At 42.6% G+C, this 13,905-nt stretch overlaps 2 protein-coding genes across 3 annotated transcripts in view; one reads left to right on the top strand and one right to left on the bottom strand.

Moving 5' to 3' along the window:
- smc1a (structural maintenance of chromosomes 1A) overlaps positions 1-9,286 on the bottom strand; it is a 128,579-nt gene extending 119,293 nt beyond the window's left edge. Inside the window, exons 1-25 of one of the 2 annotated variants that reach the window (XM_037478048.2) lie at positions 8,873-9,284; positions 8,064-8,252; positions 7,731-7,843; positions 7,165-7,368; positions 6,612-6,850; positions 6,240-6,498; positions 5,869-6,009; positions 5,690-5,772; positions 5,487-5,586; positions 5,029-5,136; positions 4,713-4,898; positions 4,115-4,294; positions 3,814-3,960; positions 3,532-3,669; positions 3,326-3,442; positions 3,133-3,239; positions 2,881-3,022; positions 2,637-2,782; positions 2,391-2,544; positions 2,197-2,304; positions 1,360-1,516; positions 1,062-1,216; positions 770-921; positions 608-677; positions 394-504 (exon numbers count right to left, since the gene is read on the bottom strand). In XM_037478048.2, coding sequence (XP_037333945.2) covers positions 394-504; positions 608-677; positions 770-921; positions 1,062-1,216; positions 1,360-1,516; positions 2,197-2,304; positions 2,391-2,544; positions 2,637-2,782; positions 2,881-3,022; positions 3,133-3,239; positions 3,326-3,442; positions 3,532-3,669; positions 3,814-3,960; positions 4,115-4,294; positions 4,713-4,898; positions 5,029-5,136; positions 5,487-5,586; positions 5,690-5,772; positions 5,869-6,009; positions 6,240-6,498; positions 6,612-6,850; positions 7,165-7,368; positions 7,731-7,843; positions 8,064-8,252; positions 8,873-8,981 — 3,615 coding nt within the window. In that variant the 5' untranslated portion in view covers positions 8,982-9,284. Of the gene's footprint in view, positions 1-393; positions 505-607; positions 678-769; positions 922-1,061; positions 1,217-1,359; positions 1,517-2,196; positions 2,305-2,390; positions 2,545-2,636; positions 2,783-2,880; positions 3,023-3,132; positions 3,240-3,325; positions 3,443-3,531; positions 3,670-3,813; positions 3,961-4,114; positions 4,295-4,712; positions 4,899-5,028; positions 5,137-5,486; positions 5,587-5,689; positions 5,773-5,868; positions 6,010-6,239; positions 6,499-6,611; positions 6,851-7,164; positions 7,369-7,730; positions 7,844-8,063; positions 8,253-8,872 lie in introns of both variants that reach the window. The other variant, XM_062564568.1, reaches the window with a different exon arrangement.
- A 244-nt stretch (positions 9,287-9,530) lies between these two features.
- ribc1 (RIB43A domain with coiled-coils 1) lies at positions 9,531-13,896 on the top strand. Its single transcript, XM_037478622.2, has 8 exons — positions 9,531-9,612; positions 9,824-10,033; positions 10,214-10,431; positions 10,549-10,663; positions 10,893-11,011; positions 11,617-11,853; positions 12,336-12,502; positions 12,619-13,896. The coding sequence occupies exons 2-8, from the start codon at positions 9,835-9,837 to the stop codon at positions 12,698-12,700; spliced, it is 1,137 nt and encodes a 378-aa protein (XP_037334519.2). The 5' UTR covers positions 9,531-9,612; positions 9,824-9,834; the 3' UTR covers positions 12,701-13,896.
- Positions 13,897-13,905: the final 9 nt, after the last annotated feature.

The following is a 13,905-nucleotide window of genomic DNA, read 5'->3' as shown; positions in this document are numbered from 1 at the left end:
GAAAAGCAGTTAATACTTTATTCATGTGTACAGCAGATTTCTAAAATGTGGATTAATTGAATTATTACTGGCAGCTGTATGTTAAAATAATTACTTATACAAGTACTTGATTTGGTCCAAAATAGAGGTTTACAGATTCAGAATCCATGTTTATATTTGTTAATATTTCTTTGACATATTTTGCCAAATTTACACTAAATCAACAAGCCTGGAAATGACAGTTTCACCATCTACTGGTGCAGATGTACGACGGCCCATAGCGACAGGAAAAAAACCTTTACCGTAAGCGACAGACATTTTAATGGGGGACATGAATTAAGAGCAACATATCTGCTTTGATGTGGAATGCTTATGTTATTTCATACTTTTGATAAATGTTATTGAGATACACACCTCTGGATAAACACCGATAAGCGAGTCTGCCTTCGTGTAGAATTCCTCTTTCAGAGAAATCACGATGGCCTGAAAGTTCAGCACCGACTGGTCTTTGATGTAGTTGGCCACCTTGAAACGGGAAAATGGAACATGTGAGCCGTGGTTAGTGTGTAAAATGTAAAATGTGGTGCGTGTTTACATCGCAGTGATGAAGTCACTAAAGGGCACGTACCTTGCCGATGTTAGTGTTGTCCAATGCAGCATCAATCTCATCCAGGACAAAGAAGGGAGCAGGTTTGTAGCTAGAGACGAGCAGGAAACATGTTATTGATCATTTCCCAGCTGTAAATAACTCAAGACGCGTATAGAACTTTGACCTCGAGTTTTGGTTCACCTGTGAATAGCAAACAGAAGAGCCAGGGCAGCAACAGTCTTCTCTCCTCCAGACAGGTTGTCCATGGGTCTGAACCTCTTTCCTGGAGCCACACAGTTATAGTTGATGCCATCCAGGTACGGCTCCTCTGGGTTTTCTGGGCCTAAAAAAGCCTACAAAAGAGGGACAAACCATGTAAAAGCGGTTGCTGATCTGTGCTGTGTAGATTCTTTGTGAATGCAGCACAAGCTGCATCCCGTCCATCGCTGCTCGCAGCTTTAATTGTGTATTAACTTGATTTGAGTTGCCATACCTGGGCACTGCTGTTGCGTGAGAGGGCCTTGTAGATCTCATCGATGTTAGTGGCCACAGACTCAAAGCAGTTATTGAAGCGATCAAACCGTTCCTTCTTGATCTGCTCAAAGGCTTGCTTGGCCTTCTTGGCTCTCTTACGGGCAGCCTCAAACTCTGAGGGCGGGGAAGAGGAATAAGGCATGATATCACAAAGGCCTACAATTATTAAGAACTCCAAAAAAAGGGTGTCGGCACAGTCATCTCACTCATCTGACTCTCTCTCAATGCCACCCTGCAACATAATCTTCCCCTCTCACCGTCACTGGTCTCTTGGAACTTGTCCCTGACACTTTCCAGCTTCTCCATGGCCTTCATGTTGGGTGCACTGATCCTCTGAAGAATGCTTTGCTGCTCGTTCAGACGCTGCTGCAGTGTGTTCGTCTCCCCCTTGATCTCCTCCTCTGACAGAGCGTCCTGTGGGGCCGGGGTATTAGAGTGGATCCAGTAAGAAAAGATGTCCTCATTGCAATGATACGCCACATCACATTGTTTAACTTTAAATAGGATTCAGTGCCATATGGATTGAAGTAGTCAAGGTGTTCGCCTGTATGTTGTCAACAACTGAGTTTCATTTCAAATTAAAGTGCATGGATCATAAATCATACATACTGATGATGAATAAAACAATTGTCCACGTCCTGCAGATTTAGATTCAGTTCATAAGGATGTGAAGAAAAAAGAAAAAAACACGATGTCCTTGTTTTTGTAAACTGTGTGCAATGACTTAATGTCTAGTTATGGGAACTACTTGGTTTAGCTACATTCTCCTGTCTGTTTAAACCTGAATGAATGCATTAGGAAGCAGCTGGATCCCTCATATTGAGCTCGAGGATTGTTTCTTTTCTGTGCCGTTTTAACAATCACCAATAACTGGTCATGTTAAGTTTGTTACAATAGCTGCGTTTGACTACATAGATTCCATCTCTTCATACTCCCTATTTTGTAAATGATTGAGTGCTGTCTTTTCTTGAAAGATGTGCTTCATTATCATCATTACTATCAGCTAGAAAACAAAGTAACACAAAGCTGAAATCCCCTGTAAATATGATGAGGGCAGGTGGTCCAGTTTGACCGTATACATACGAGACGTCTACCTTAAGGTCTTCAGACAGGTTGCTGTAGTCGATCTCTATGAGTGCCTCTTTAGCCAGAACCGTGCTGGACGTCCTCTGGCTGCTGGACTCCTCTGTCTGGGAGCTCCCCTGCATTAAGTAAACAAAATAAAAAGGTCATTGTCGGTTTCTCTCCGAAACAGTGTGACAGGTTGTACGAGTGGGTCTGTGTGTACCTCTCCTTGGCTGATATCATCCATTGTTCCAGAACGAAGAGGCAACCTGATGTCCTGCATTTTGCAGGCTTGGAGCAAGTTGTGACGGTCACTGCGCTTCTGCTCCAGTTTGGTCTCGATGGCCGTCACTTCCTTCTGGAGATGAGTCAACTCCCTAAGAAGACACAAACAGAACATTTGTAACAACGCAATGGTAATATTTATCTTCTAGTATATCACGTATGGGATGCGTTTGCAGCCACTGACTTATTGGCGCCACCCAGTTTTTTGCGGATCTCCTCCATGTCGTGGTTCTTATCATTGACTTCAGATTTCTTGGTGAGGTGCTGGTTCTTGAGGTCCTGCAGCTGTGCCATTGTCTCATCAATGATCTTCATGTGCCTGTGCTCCTCCTGCGGACCGGTGAAGAGTCACACAAGTGAAAATCAACACGACGAACTAGAACATCAGTAACGACTTTATCCTCCACTTTACTTATTCGTTGACTTACTTTCTTCAGTCGTTCTATTTCGGCCTCGTCCTTCTTGACGGTCTGCTCCCACATCATAACTTTCTCTTGGTCCTCCTTCAGCTGATTCTTCTCATAGTCTACCTGGATTCCGAGGCGGGTCTTCTGGGTCTCAAACTCAAGGCTGAAGTGACATGTTGTACGTGCAGGTTAAAACAACGTAGGAGACCAGCAAAACATGAAAGAACAATGTGACAAGACTTGGCGCTTGAAGTGACTCGTCGCTGCACTCACCGCTTCTTTGCAATCTCATTCTGCCTCTTCACCTTCTCCTCTTCAAACTCTCTGATGTTCCTCACTCCAATCTCTTTACAGAACTCGATAAACACCTCGTCTTCCACCTGAAAAACATGTATATTGAGATTACTGCAATGCTACATAACCACAGACAGGCTTCTAAATGGGCCTCACTTAGCGTCAGTCTCACCAAGTTCATGCGGTCTCGCAGGTCAGTGATCTCCATCTCGCGGGACTGGATGATCCTCTTGATGTCGTTGATGCGAGGACCAAAGTTTGCCAACTCGCTCTCGAGCTTGGACTTCTCCTGCAAGACACAAAAGGATCCATTTTAAATGCACCCGTCACTACAGCAGTAACAGAATAGGCAGCAGAGGGTTGCAGCACGGGCTGTACCTGCATGTTGAGGGAGAGGTGGCGGGTTTTCGTCTGTTCCAGATCACTCTGGGAGTACTTGAGTCTCATCTGCAAACCATGGGCCTGAGACTGCACCTGACGCAGCTCGGCCTCCTTCCTCTTGGCCTTCATTTGTTCCTACAAACAACAGGCGATACGTGGAAATAGTTTCAAATTCACTTCAAATGACAATATTTCAAAATGACTGTAGATAAAAATCTAATTCAGACTGAAGATATTCTGATAGACAAATGGAGATGGGCATTAGAAATGAAGGTTTACTTTGAGCTCTTCAGTGAGTTTCTCCTTCTTCTCCTTGAGCTTGTCCACTGCCTTCTCATCCCAGCGCCTGGCCTTGGCCTTCAGGTCGCTGGCTCCTCCAGAGATGACTCCAGACTTCTGGAACAAGGTACCATCGAGGGCTACAGTCTGGAGACAGGGACACAAGGAGAGGTTAGGTGGAGGAATAGACACAATTCTAATCTACAAAAATGAAACGGGTGGACCTTGTTTCACCTTCCAGGCACAAAATGTTGATTAGATATTTAAAACGTTAGTTAATTGACTAAATTAAGTGGAATACCTTGTGTCTGTATGGCCCTCCGAAGGCGATCCTTCGTGCATCCTCTACGTTCTCACAGACCAGGGCGTTGCCACAAGCATACTGGAGGGCTTTCTTGATGTGGGGAGGCTCATAGCGAATCACATCAATCACCAGTTTGGCTCCTCTCAGTTCCCTTAGTTTCTCATCTGTTGGTTTTACCTGAGATAAGACAAGAGAAAGCACATTTAAAACTCAAGTGCTAGAAATGAATGAAGTTAGTTTTGAACCAGGTACTGGTGAGTAGCTGTTAAATGAACAGAACAAATTAAATAATAAGACATGATCGGAAATCGCTTTAGGGAGATTTAATCTTTTTATTTTCCATTTGACAGCGGTGGACACATGTAATACCTTTTTTGACATCTGCACAAAATAAAGACATCTTTATGCAGTTGGGGTCCTGATCCACTTCTAAACTTGGAGAGTCCCGTGACTTTTGTTAGATACCTTTCATGTCCGACATAAACATCTTCCTCAAGTTCATTGACGTTTTATGTTAGAATTTAAGATTGACACTTGATGGTGTTTACTCTCACCACTCAAAAATACGCAACCATCTGGACCGCTGTGTACTCACCTCGAGGTAGTCAAGAGGAAGGAAGGTTTCGGGCTCGCCTCTCTGCTCCTTGATGTATTGAATACAATCTCTGCCAGTCTTCTCCGAGTCAACAATGATGGCGTCCATGTTCTTGCCCAACACTTTGGTCACGGCAATCTGATACTTTTTCTGAGTGGGCTGGCACAGGTCGATCAGACGACCATACTGGAGAAAAACAAAGCAGCATTATCAAAGTTTAGTCAACATTTTCATTATAGAATATAAAAACAACTGCTGTCCTGCAATGACTGGAAAATGACATAATAGTGTCCCCATACTGTCCCCCTTGTCTTACCACAGAGCCGGGGTAGAGTCTCTTAATACTCTCCATGATCTCAGCCTTGCGCTGCTGGCGACTGTTCTCCTGCCGGTCGATTCTGGCGTCTCCCAGCTGCTCCATTACCTACAGCAACCGCCAATAATGATTTAATTTATTATAGAGCCTTTCCCAGATGACATTTTCACATCTCAAACAAAGGTGTATTCATGATCAACAGCATCGTCAGTTCCAGAAAGTTAGGTGACAGATGGGTGTGCCACATATCGGCGCATGGTGGCACTGCTAACGGTCATTTATTTTTCTGATCGCATTTGCGTTTGTCCTCGTTTTCTCCTGATCACTTCTAGGACATGAATTAGCTATCAATGCAGCATGAGGTTACAAGGTAACACAAGTGAAAGCAAATATAGCAATATAGCTGAAATCACATGAGAAGTTATTTGCTTTTTCTTCCTTGTGGATTTATTAAGCACCTGGTTAAGCTCCGTGTTGATCTCATCAATCCTCCTCTTTGCCATCTCCACCTCCTCCGTCAGCTCCTCCTCCATGCGCTTCTGCTCATCCAGTGACTGCCTGGGGGTGAACAAGGCAAAACAGTGGATGAAGGAACATAATGGAAAAATAAATCAATAATCTAAAAACATGTTCAAACAATCCAAAAATAAGAGAAGCTTACCTGCTGGTGGTAATGTAATCTTCTAGTTTCTCAATACGTTTCTGGTTTTCCTCAATTTCACGTATTTTCTGTTTGATTTTGGCCTGGGAAGAAACAATTCAATAGTGGGCTGTATGCATTCAAGTAAGCTCAATCAATTGGGTATGTAACAGACAAAGCAGTCATCCGCAGTTATTTACCTCCGTCTCCACTTTCTTCCTCTCCTCCAAGTCGAGGCGGTCCTGGTCGGCCTTCTGGTCGCGGTTGAACTTTTCCAGCTCCTGAGCCAGGGTGGCAGCCCGTTTACTGGCCTCCTCCTTCAGCCGATGGTACGCCTTGACCTGCGAGGGGAGAAACAACAGGTGTTTTAAAGCCATCGTAACTAGGTATAAGAAACCACATATTGGTATGATTGATAAGGATAATTTTTTTTTAAATAAAAATAGTAGTCAGGTATCATGACACTCCAATATTTTTACTGCACAGTATAAATGAAGAATAGGTACATGTATTTCACTTTGATCAACTAAATATGTTGATCTATTGTGTTCAACGTTCTAAAATATCAGACCTGGTTTTCTTCAAGGGTGAGGTCCTGGCCCTGGCTCTGTGCCTCCTCCTCCATCCGCTCCTCAAAGTCTTGCTTGGACAGCTCCACTGCCTTCATTTCTTTATCCAGCTCATCCATGTCCCCCTTGCGTTTCTTGTACATCTTCTGGGCATTTTGCAATGATTTGCGAGCTGCCTCGAGCTTCTTGATCTTGTGAGACGTGTTCTCTTTGGCCTTGATGTACTGCGGCCTCTTTTGATTCAACTCAGAGTCTTTCTCCCTATTGGCAGTCGTAAAGTAATTAATTGTAGGTTTTATATGGCATTAGTTATAAATCATTTGAGGAATACATCAAGCCAGCTGTTAGTGGGCTACCACGAAGCTGTCACTTACTTGATTTCCTTTTCAATGGTCTGCTGCTCCCTCATCAGTCTTCCCAGCTCCTTCTTCTTGTCCTTCAGCTCCTCCTCCACATGGTCCATCCTTTTTCGGTCTTTATCGATCTCCTTGTTTCTCTGGCCCAGCTCTTTGTTTAGCTTCTCAATCTCAGTCTCATTGTGGTACAACTTGAAAAGTTGCAATTGAACACTTGCCCTGGCAACTTCATCTTTTAGACGCTGGTAACGCTCAGCCTGTCGGAAAGACGGGCCACAGAGGCAGACAACATTGGGATCAAAACTCTCCTTTTCAAGGGTGTCATGGTTGAAATAACAGTGAGTCAGAGACAAATTACATTTCAGACATCAAAAACATAAACTGCAAATCAACCAAGTTAAACAAATGATTAAATCTAATTGGAAGTTGGAGTCAAATTCCTCTCTCAGGACATGAACTCATGAATCCAATGCCAAAAGTTTTATGAAGCTATATTTCATTTCCAATTGAAGATGGACACAAATACATATATATATATATATATAGAAATAAATGTAGTTAGAGTGCATACCTCCTCTTTCTCTTGCTTGGCTTCTTTGCGCTCAGCAGCAATGTTTTTCTTTCGATGGTAATTGAACTGCGTGTCTTCTTCTGCTTTCACCATTTCCTTCTTCCTGCGTTCGTACTCCTGTGCCAGATCTCCAGATCGTGAGATTTCCTCAAACAGAGCTGTACGCTCCTTAGGGTTCTTCATGGCAATGGACTCCACAGCTCCCTGAAAGGATAAAAGGGCTTACATGTTAGCACATATGAATTCAACACATAAAAAAAAAAAAAAACAATGGGAGTTCTCTGCTCAAATTGGCCAAATCAGATTAAAAGCTGCGATTCCCAACAAAGAACGCTTAAATTAACATCACCTCCATGAGTACTGGCAATGCTAGACCACTACAAGGGCAGTTTGGTAATTAGTTTTAATCACCAATGATCAAGCAACTTGAAATAGTTAACTGTTTTGAGATTAATGTAAAGCATAACTGTCTGATCAAAAACCGCTGTCTTTAGTTTAGAAGAACTATGAAGAAACCTATCTGTATAAAAATATCCCAGCAAAGATTTTTAGGATTTCCGTCTCACCTGAAAGACCAAGAAGTTCCTAGCCTTGATGAGAATGCCAAGTTTTTCCAGCTCTTCACTGTATTCAGGCAGGCCGACCACCTTGTTGTTGATACGGTATTCAGAGGAGGAACCTGATGCACAGCCGCATGCACAATAAAGGAGTTAAAGCATCTGCACATTGACTTATGAAAATACAGAAAGCCTATTGTCTCTATTGTATTTATAGAAAATAATGTGTTGCCTAAATCATTTCTAAATGGTAAGATGGTTGAGAAATTATTTTTTTAATTTCAGGAGAACACACGTTGAAGCCTACAATCCAACATGACCATGTGAACGGGCGGTTCCTACCGATGATGGCCCTTGTGAAGGAGCGTTCCTCTCCGCTATCTTCCTGGTACACCATGCAGACAAAAGCTCTGTTGGCAGCTGGCTTTCCGACAGGTGCTCCGTGGATAAGATCCTTGAGTGTCTTCACACGCAGGTTGCTAGTCTTCTCTGCCAACACGAAGCTGATGGCATCCATAAGGTTGGACTTTCCTGCAACAGCATTCAATATTTTGACTAACTTAAACAAACCCAATATGAAAACAGAAATACATATAAATAGGAGTTCCAGGTTTAGTAGGGCCACATCTGTTGAGTCTACTTGTTGTAGAGGTGACGGTTAAATTCTGACCACTTAATTCCAAAGGCAATAGTTAGTAATATTTTATTGGAGGGCTAAGAAGGAGAGGTATTTCAAAGAGTTCGTTTTCCTAACGCTGAAAAAAAAATCTATTTTTCAAATATGTTAAATTACAAAAGATAACGTTGCAAAGAAAATTTGAGTATATTAACGAGGCAGAGATTTCAGAGATCATCATGATCGCTACACAGTGATTTTTCTGCACACAAACATTGTATTCATTTTTGTCATAACACATAACGTCACATAATTAAAATAAATTGTGCAGAACGGTAACGTTAGCCAGCAATACAATTAAAACATGTAACGTAATTCAACTGTGCTGAGTGAGTCAGATATACATCATAGTTACGCTACAGGCGATAATATCTAACATTAAAAATAACGGGGCATGACTGCAGTGTTTACAGTTCGTCCATGCTAGCAAGAAGTTTGCATTAGCCGCAAGTTAATATTTGCAATCATAACATACCAGATCCATTGGGTCCGATGATTGCAGTAAACTTGTGAAAAGGCCCAATGATCTGTCTTCCTTTGTACGACTTGAAATTCTCGATCTCAATCAGTTTTAAATAACCCATCTTCGTTGTTGTGGTAAAATAAACCTACAGTGAATATTGCAGCTATAGCTAGTAAAAATGTTAGCTCGCTAGCTAATGGTACCGATCGATGTTTACCGAGCAAACAAGCTCAAAGACGGTGTATGCACGCAAATAAATGAACCGCTCTGTTCAGTCTATTGCTGGCCTATGCGTATGTTACATTATGAAGTGCATATTTAGTTTAATAATCTAAATAGCTTCATAATCCTAAACAAATAGACGCGATGCGGCGGTGACAACAATGCGCCATTTTACAATCTCACAGGAAGACCCTCGAGCGCGCGAGACACAAAACCTCACCGTTTATCGCGAGATTACCGCAGCGGTTCTCATGACTACGGTAGTGCTAATCACCAACGTCAAAAAGACCATTTAGAATATAATTTATATCAACATTATTTTAGTTTTAGTGTTTCATTCTGGTCCACCTGATTGTTGTGATTTGTGAACCAAAGCAGTAAGCATGCAGCTGCAAATACCGTGGTTACCATGGTTACCAATGTCATCACAACAAAACGGGATCAGAGCGCCGAGACCGATTCACAGTGCTTCTCCCGCAATAGGACCCAAAATTAAGCACATTTGTCAGACTAAATTTGTTACATTGAACGTAAGTATTGCTTAAAATTCACGGTCTCCGTTTGCACATTTAGAAAAAGCGGCAAAACCTACAGGTATATTTGGTGTGGTGTTGTCAGGTCAGAATAGAATCGAATCTTGAAGATTCAGTGTCTGATGGTCAATTGAATACATTGTATTCTTTGAAGCAAAACTACCAGTCAGTCCTGTAATGCTGTTTCTGCTCTTTCCATGTTCATTAGAAACTGAGAAAATGTACAAAGTGGATTTGCCTTCAGACTCATCCATAGAAAACGCTTTGGAGAGGCGAAGGTCTGCAGAAACAGCACGCAAGGCCCGGATCTTCAACACCCGGCAGCGTGTGTTGGGCCTCGACCTTGATGCTCTCAACCAACAGGTCCAAGAGAAAAAACATCAGCAAAACATGGAGAAACAACGGGACAAAGCTTATGGTAAACTATGTGCATCTTGAAAAGCAGTGAGGAATTCATGCAGTTGAACACAATCATTATTTACCTTTTAACACTGACTCCTCTATAAGAATATTGGGGCAGGTAATCTCCATTTCTGAAATCACCATTTACCACTAACAAGCATTGATCACAATTCTCTTTATTTTCACTGCATTGCAGATCAGCTGAGAGAATATCATGATAGAGCACTGATTCAGCTAGACATTGATGAAAGAGAGAAACAAGCAGCTTTACACACTGGCCTGACCCGGTACTGGGCCACTCATCAACGTGCAGAGGACTCAAGCGATGCGGATCTCAAGTCTGGCCTGAAGGGGGCATTCAGGATCACAATTCCAGAGGGTGAGCTTGGGCCTGCCAGTATGAAAATATTTCAGGTAGGACATTGGTGTAATTGTAAAGACCTATGAAAAAAAACTAGCAATCAATTAAATAAATAAAGGCGTTACCCCCTCCCCATGCCTCCGCCTTAACCCCTGCCTTGTTTCATACAGGGAGAGGGTATCGGAGAAGAGCAGAGGCGGAGAGAACAGATGAAGATGACAGAGAGAGATCTGCGAACACAGAAGGAGGACAATGAGAGGAGGCTCTTGGGAGAGAAGCACATAGGTGAGAAGTGACAAACACAAGTACACACACCCTGTTACCATTGGTGAGATAATATGTTGCATGCAAAAGCCTCTGTAAATTACACACATGCTTCATGCCTTCCTGCACAAACAATCACACACTCCTACGCACAGCCTTTAATGCCGGGTGGCATTGATGGATGCTCATCCCAGAGTGTTGCCATGGATGCGTGAGTGTGTCATTGAAGGGCTTTGTGTGTGTTTCATAGAAATGCTGGTAGGCAAAGAGCTGGTGCATCAGGACCATACAGGGCTTCAGCTCCGTGCACTAGAGGAGGAGTGCAAGAAAGCTGCCCACATCGCACTCGATAACTACAATCAAGCACTGGTACAGTACATACGTGTCCACAAGGCACATACACATGGACACACAGATGCACACACCACAGGCTCATGTGGATGCTCAAAGCAAAACCCACTGGGGTTTTGAGCCAATACATGGTGTTCACAGGTGGAATTTTGAAATTGAAATTGCCAATTGAAAATGTGAAGTGATGCATACACACACTTGCTGCAGGCCGGTGGCCATCACATTAGTTGGCACCACGCAACATGGATGGTTACACTACTTACATAGATGTATGCGTGAGCCCTGTCTGTTCTTAAAAGCCTCCATTTAGCACACTCCTCATTTGCCTGAATTCACTCGGCTAAGTCCTCCATTGGGAGGCATCATTATAAATCCTTCAGGTCACGGTATTATTCATGACAATTACGTGTTTTCTCTAATAACCACTCTCATGCACAATGCACAAGCAAACACAACTGAGTGGATCTCAGGGGGATATTCAACATATGGCTGACTCTAGGCTCTACGTTAGGAGTGACCACATTTCAGAGGTTAGGTTTCGTAAATCTCCTGCTATCCACCAAGGGAATGATCAATTGTCCATGCATCAGTGATGAGGCCTCACCATGTACTCCTCTCTCCAGGCTGCAGAGCGGACAGAGAAACTGAAGGAGCAGCAAAGGAGAGAGGAAAGAGAGAATGTAGCAGAGATGTGGCACACTTTGTCGTCTGATATGATGACAGAGTGTGCAGAGGCAGGGGTGAGAGAGACTGGAGAAGGGAGGCTGCCACTGGTTCTGGCGGACAGGTGGAAGGGGATGAGCCCCGAGCAACGGAGCGCCATCCACAGGGAGAGAGAAGTACAGCGTTTTGAGAGACAGGTACTGGAGAGCCACTAAAACACAACACAAGCTTACAGTGAAGAGTTCCCAGCCAACCAAATGCTGCTTTGTTCAACGCTCCTCTTTTGGAAAATATTTTTTCGAAACTAATTTTTTTTCTTCTAATAATCTTTTGCTGTTTTTCCCCCCTTAATTTGTCATCCATCTATTTGTCTACCTGTAAACCTTTCTTCACATGTTGCATGTGTCTAAACGTTTTGACCAAAGAGGATTTATTCCATTTAACAGGCCTGGAGCAATTAAATCATATATGACAGTCTAAGGATAAACCTGTTGCAGAAATATGGTTTTTCTTCCATCTTATCCTATGAATCATTTCTGAACTCCAATATATTATGCAGATTTTAAGTAATGTTTAAACTCCAAGTTCTTAACCACTCCTTCATTTTTAAATGCTCTATTCCATATACAGTAACACTTCCACTCATAGCATTTAGACCCTTTTTCCTTTCCATCCTCAGAGACAACGTGAAGCTCAAAAGATACAGGATGTAGCATGCGAACTGCAGCTGCTGAAGTTGTACAGAGAGGCAGAGGAGGGGGAAAGGGGAGCAGAAGAGATGAGGAGAGAGAAGCGGATTCAGACAGCTCGTTACAACATGCAGCTGGCCAGAGAGCAACAGGCACAGTGAGCACGGACTGTTCAGACCCTACTCAGCAAATATGTTTTAGTACTGTGATGTAGGATTCAGTCATGGGAACAGTTACTCACTGTGTGTTTGCGTGTGTCTGTGTGTGCCCCAGCCAGGAGTACCTGAACAAGAAGCTATACACCAACAAACCCAGCAAGGAGTACTTTCATCAATTCAACACCAGCTCCCGCTGATCACCACGCACTCTACACGGGCTTGTTGCTATGTGACAATTTACCAATAAAATCGTTTGATTTTTATATACACTCAATACATTCAATGTTCAATGTTGTTTAAACAATACATCCAGCTTACTTTTAAAGGAAACACATGCATTGATTTGATCTAAAGACACGGATGAAATAGAAGGGACACTTTTTGGGGGGAGGGCAGTGAGGATACAGATTGTTCCACGTATCTTATTGTTTGTTAAACTAGTTAGTGGTAGATTCATATTTCAGTAACAGTTATATCTGCTCCGTATGTAGAACACATTCCCCCACCTCCTGTCGCTCCCCCGTGATGCATATAGATACCATCATTGTCCCATCGTGCACACGGCCATGACACACACTTCTTCCTGCCTACTTCTCTCCATTATTTTGACTCACCCCTCCACTCGCACTCAGGCGTTCTGAAGTAGCTTTTTACAATGGAACTTTGCTCTTTTTTTAAACTTAAAAAAAAGACAAAAATCAATAGTGGGAAAGCAGGGACCAGTGTCCTCAGTCTTCCCCTCGACACATGAAAAGCAAAGAGTGGCAGTCGAGTGAGTATCTGTTTGTGTACACTCATTCCTCATTCAAAGCTAACATTTGCAATGAACACTAACAAACACAGATGTTTAGCAGCAGAAATAGTTGAGTTAGAATATTGGCATATTTTGTCTCATTCATGTTTTATTTGTCCCGAGTGTGTCTGTGTAACCAACAACATGCAGCTTAGACACACCTCCTCCAGTGCCACTAGTCGGTTAATATATCCCATACACATTACCTCGGGGACTGTCAGGTGGAGTTTGGCCAGTGTCAAGCTTTTATTTAAATAGAGAGAATTGAGGTAGCAAGGTTGCATATAGGTACTTCACCAACTCACTGCATCCTCACCTCTCATTTCTGCATCGGACAAAAAGTCATACAGTAGATATTCACTGCACTGCAGTTCATTGCAAGATGGTTATGGGTGTGCATGCAAATAACTTTTATTGTTATGGAAGTCTTACAATAATTAGGTGCAACTAATCATTTTGAATTTAGAAACGTTTGCAAACATCTACATAATGTGATTTTTGTTTTTTTACCTTTTTGCATTTATTTCTTGTCAACTAATTTTTGCTAAAACACCAAAAATCACTCAAATTGTTTGTCAAAAATGGAAAGTTTGAATTTATAGCATTAGT

This window comes from Pungitius pungitius, chromosome 1 (genome assembly GCF_949316345.1).
Source record: "Pungitius pungitius chromosome 1, fPunPun2.1, whole genome shotgun sequence".
NCBI lineage: Eukaryota > Metazoa > Chordata > Actinopteri > Perciformes > Gasterosteidae > Pungitius > Pungitius pungitius.
The sequence above is the reverse complement of the archived record's forward strand: the minus strand, read 5'-3'. Positions and strand labels throughout refer to the sequence as shown.

What these genes read in the sequence shown, in the direction of transcription:
- ribc1 (XM_037478622.2), top strand. Translation starts at nt 9,835, where the DNA reads ATGTACAAAGTGGATTTGCCTTCAGACTCATCCATAGAAAACGCTTTG. An exon ending in CCAGTATGAAAATATTTCAG is followed by an intron (nt 10,432 to 10,548) that starts GTAGGACATTGG and finishes TGTTTCATACAG; the next exon opens with GGAGAGGGTATCGGAGAAGA. An exon ending in ATAACTACAATCAAGCACTG is followed by an intron (nt 11,012 to 11,616) that starts GTACAGTACATA and finishes TCCTCTCTCCAG; the next exon opens with GCTGCAGAGCGGACAGAGAA.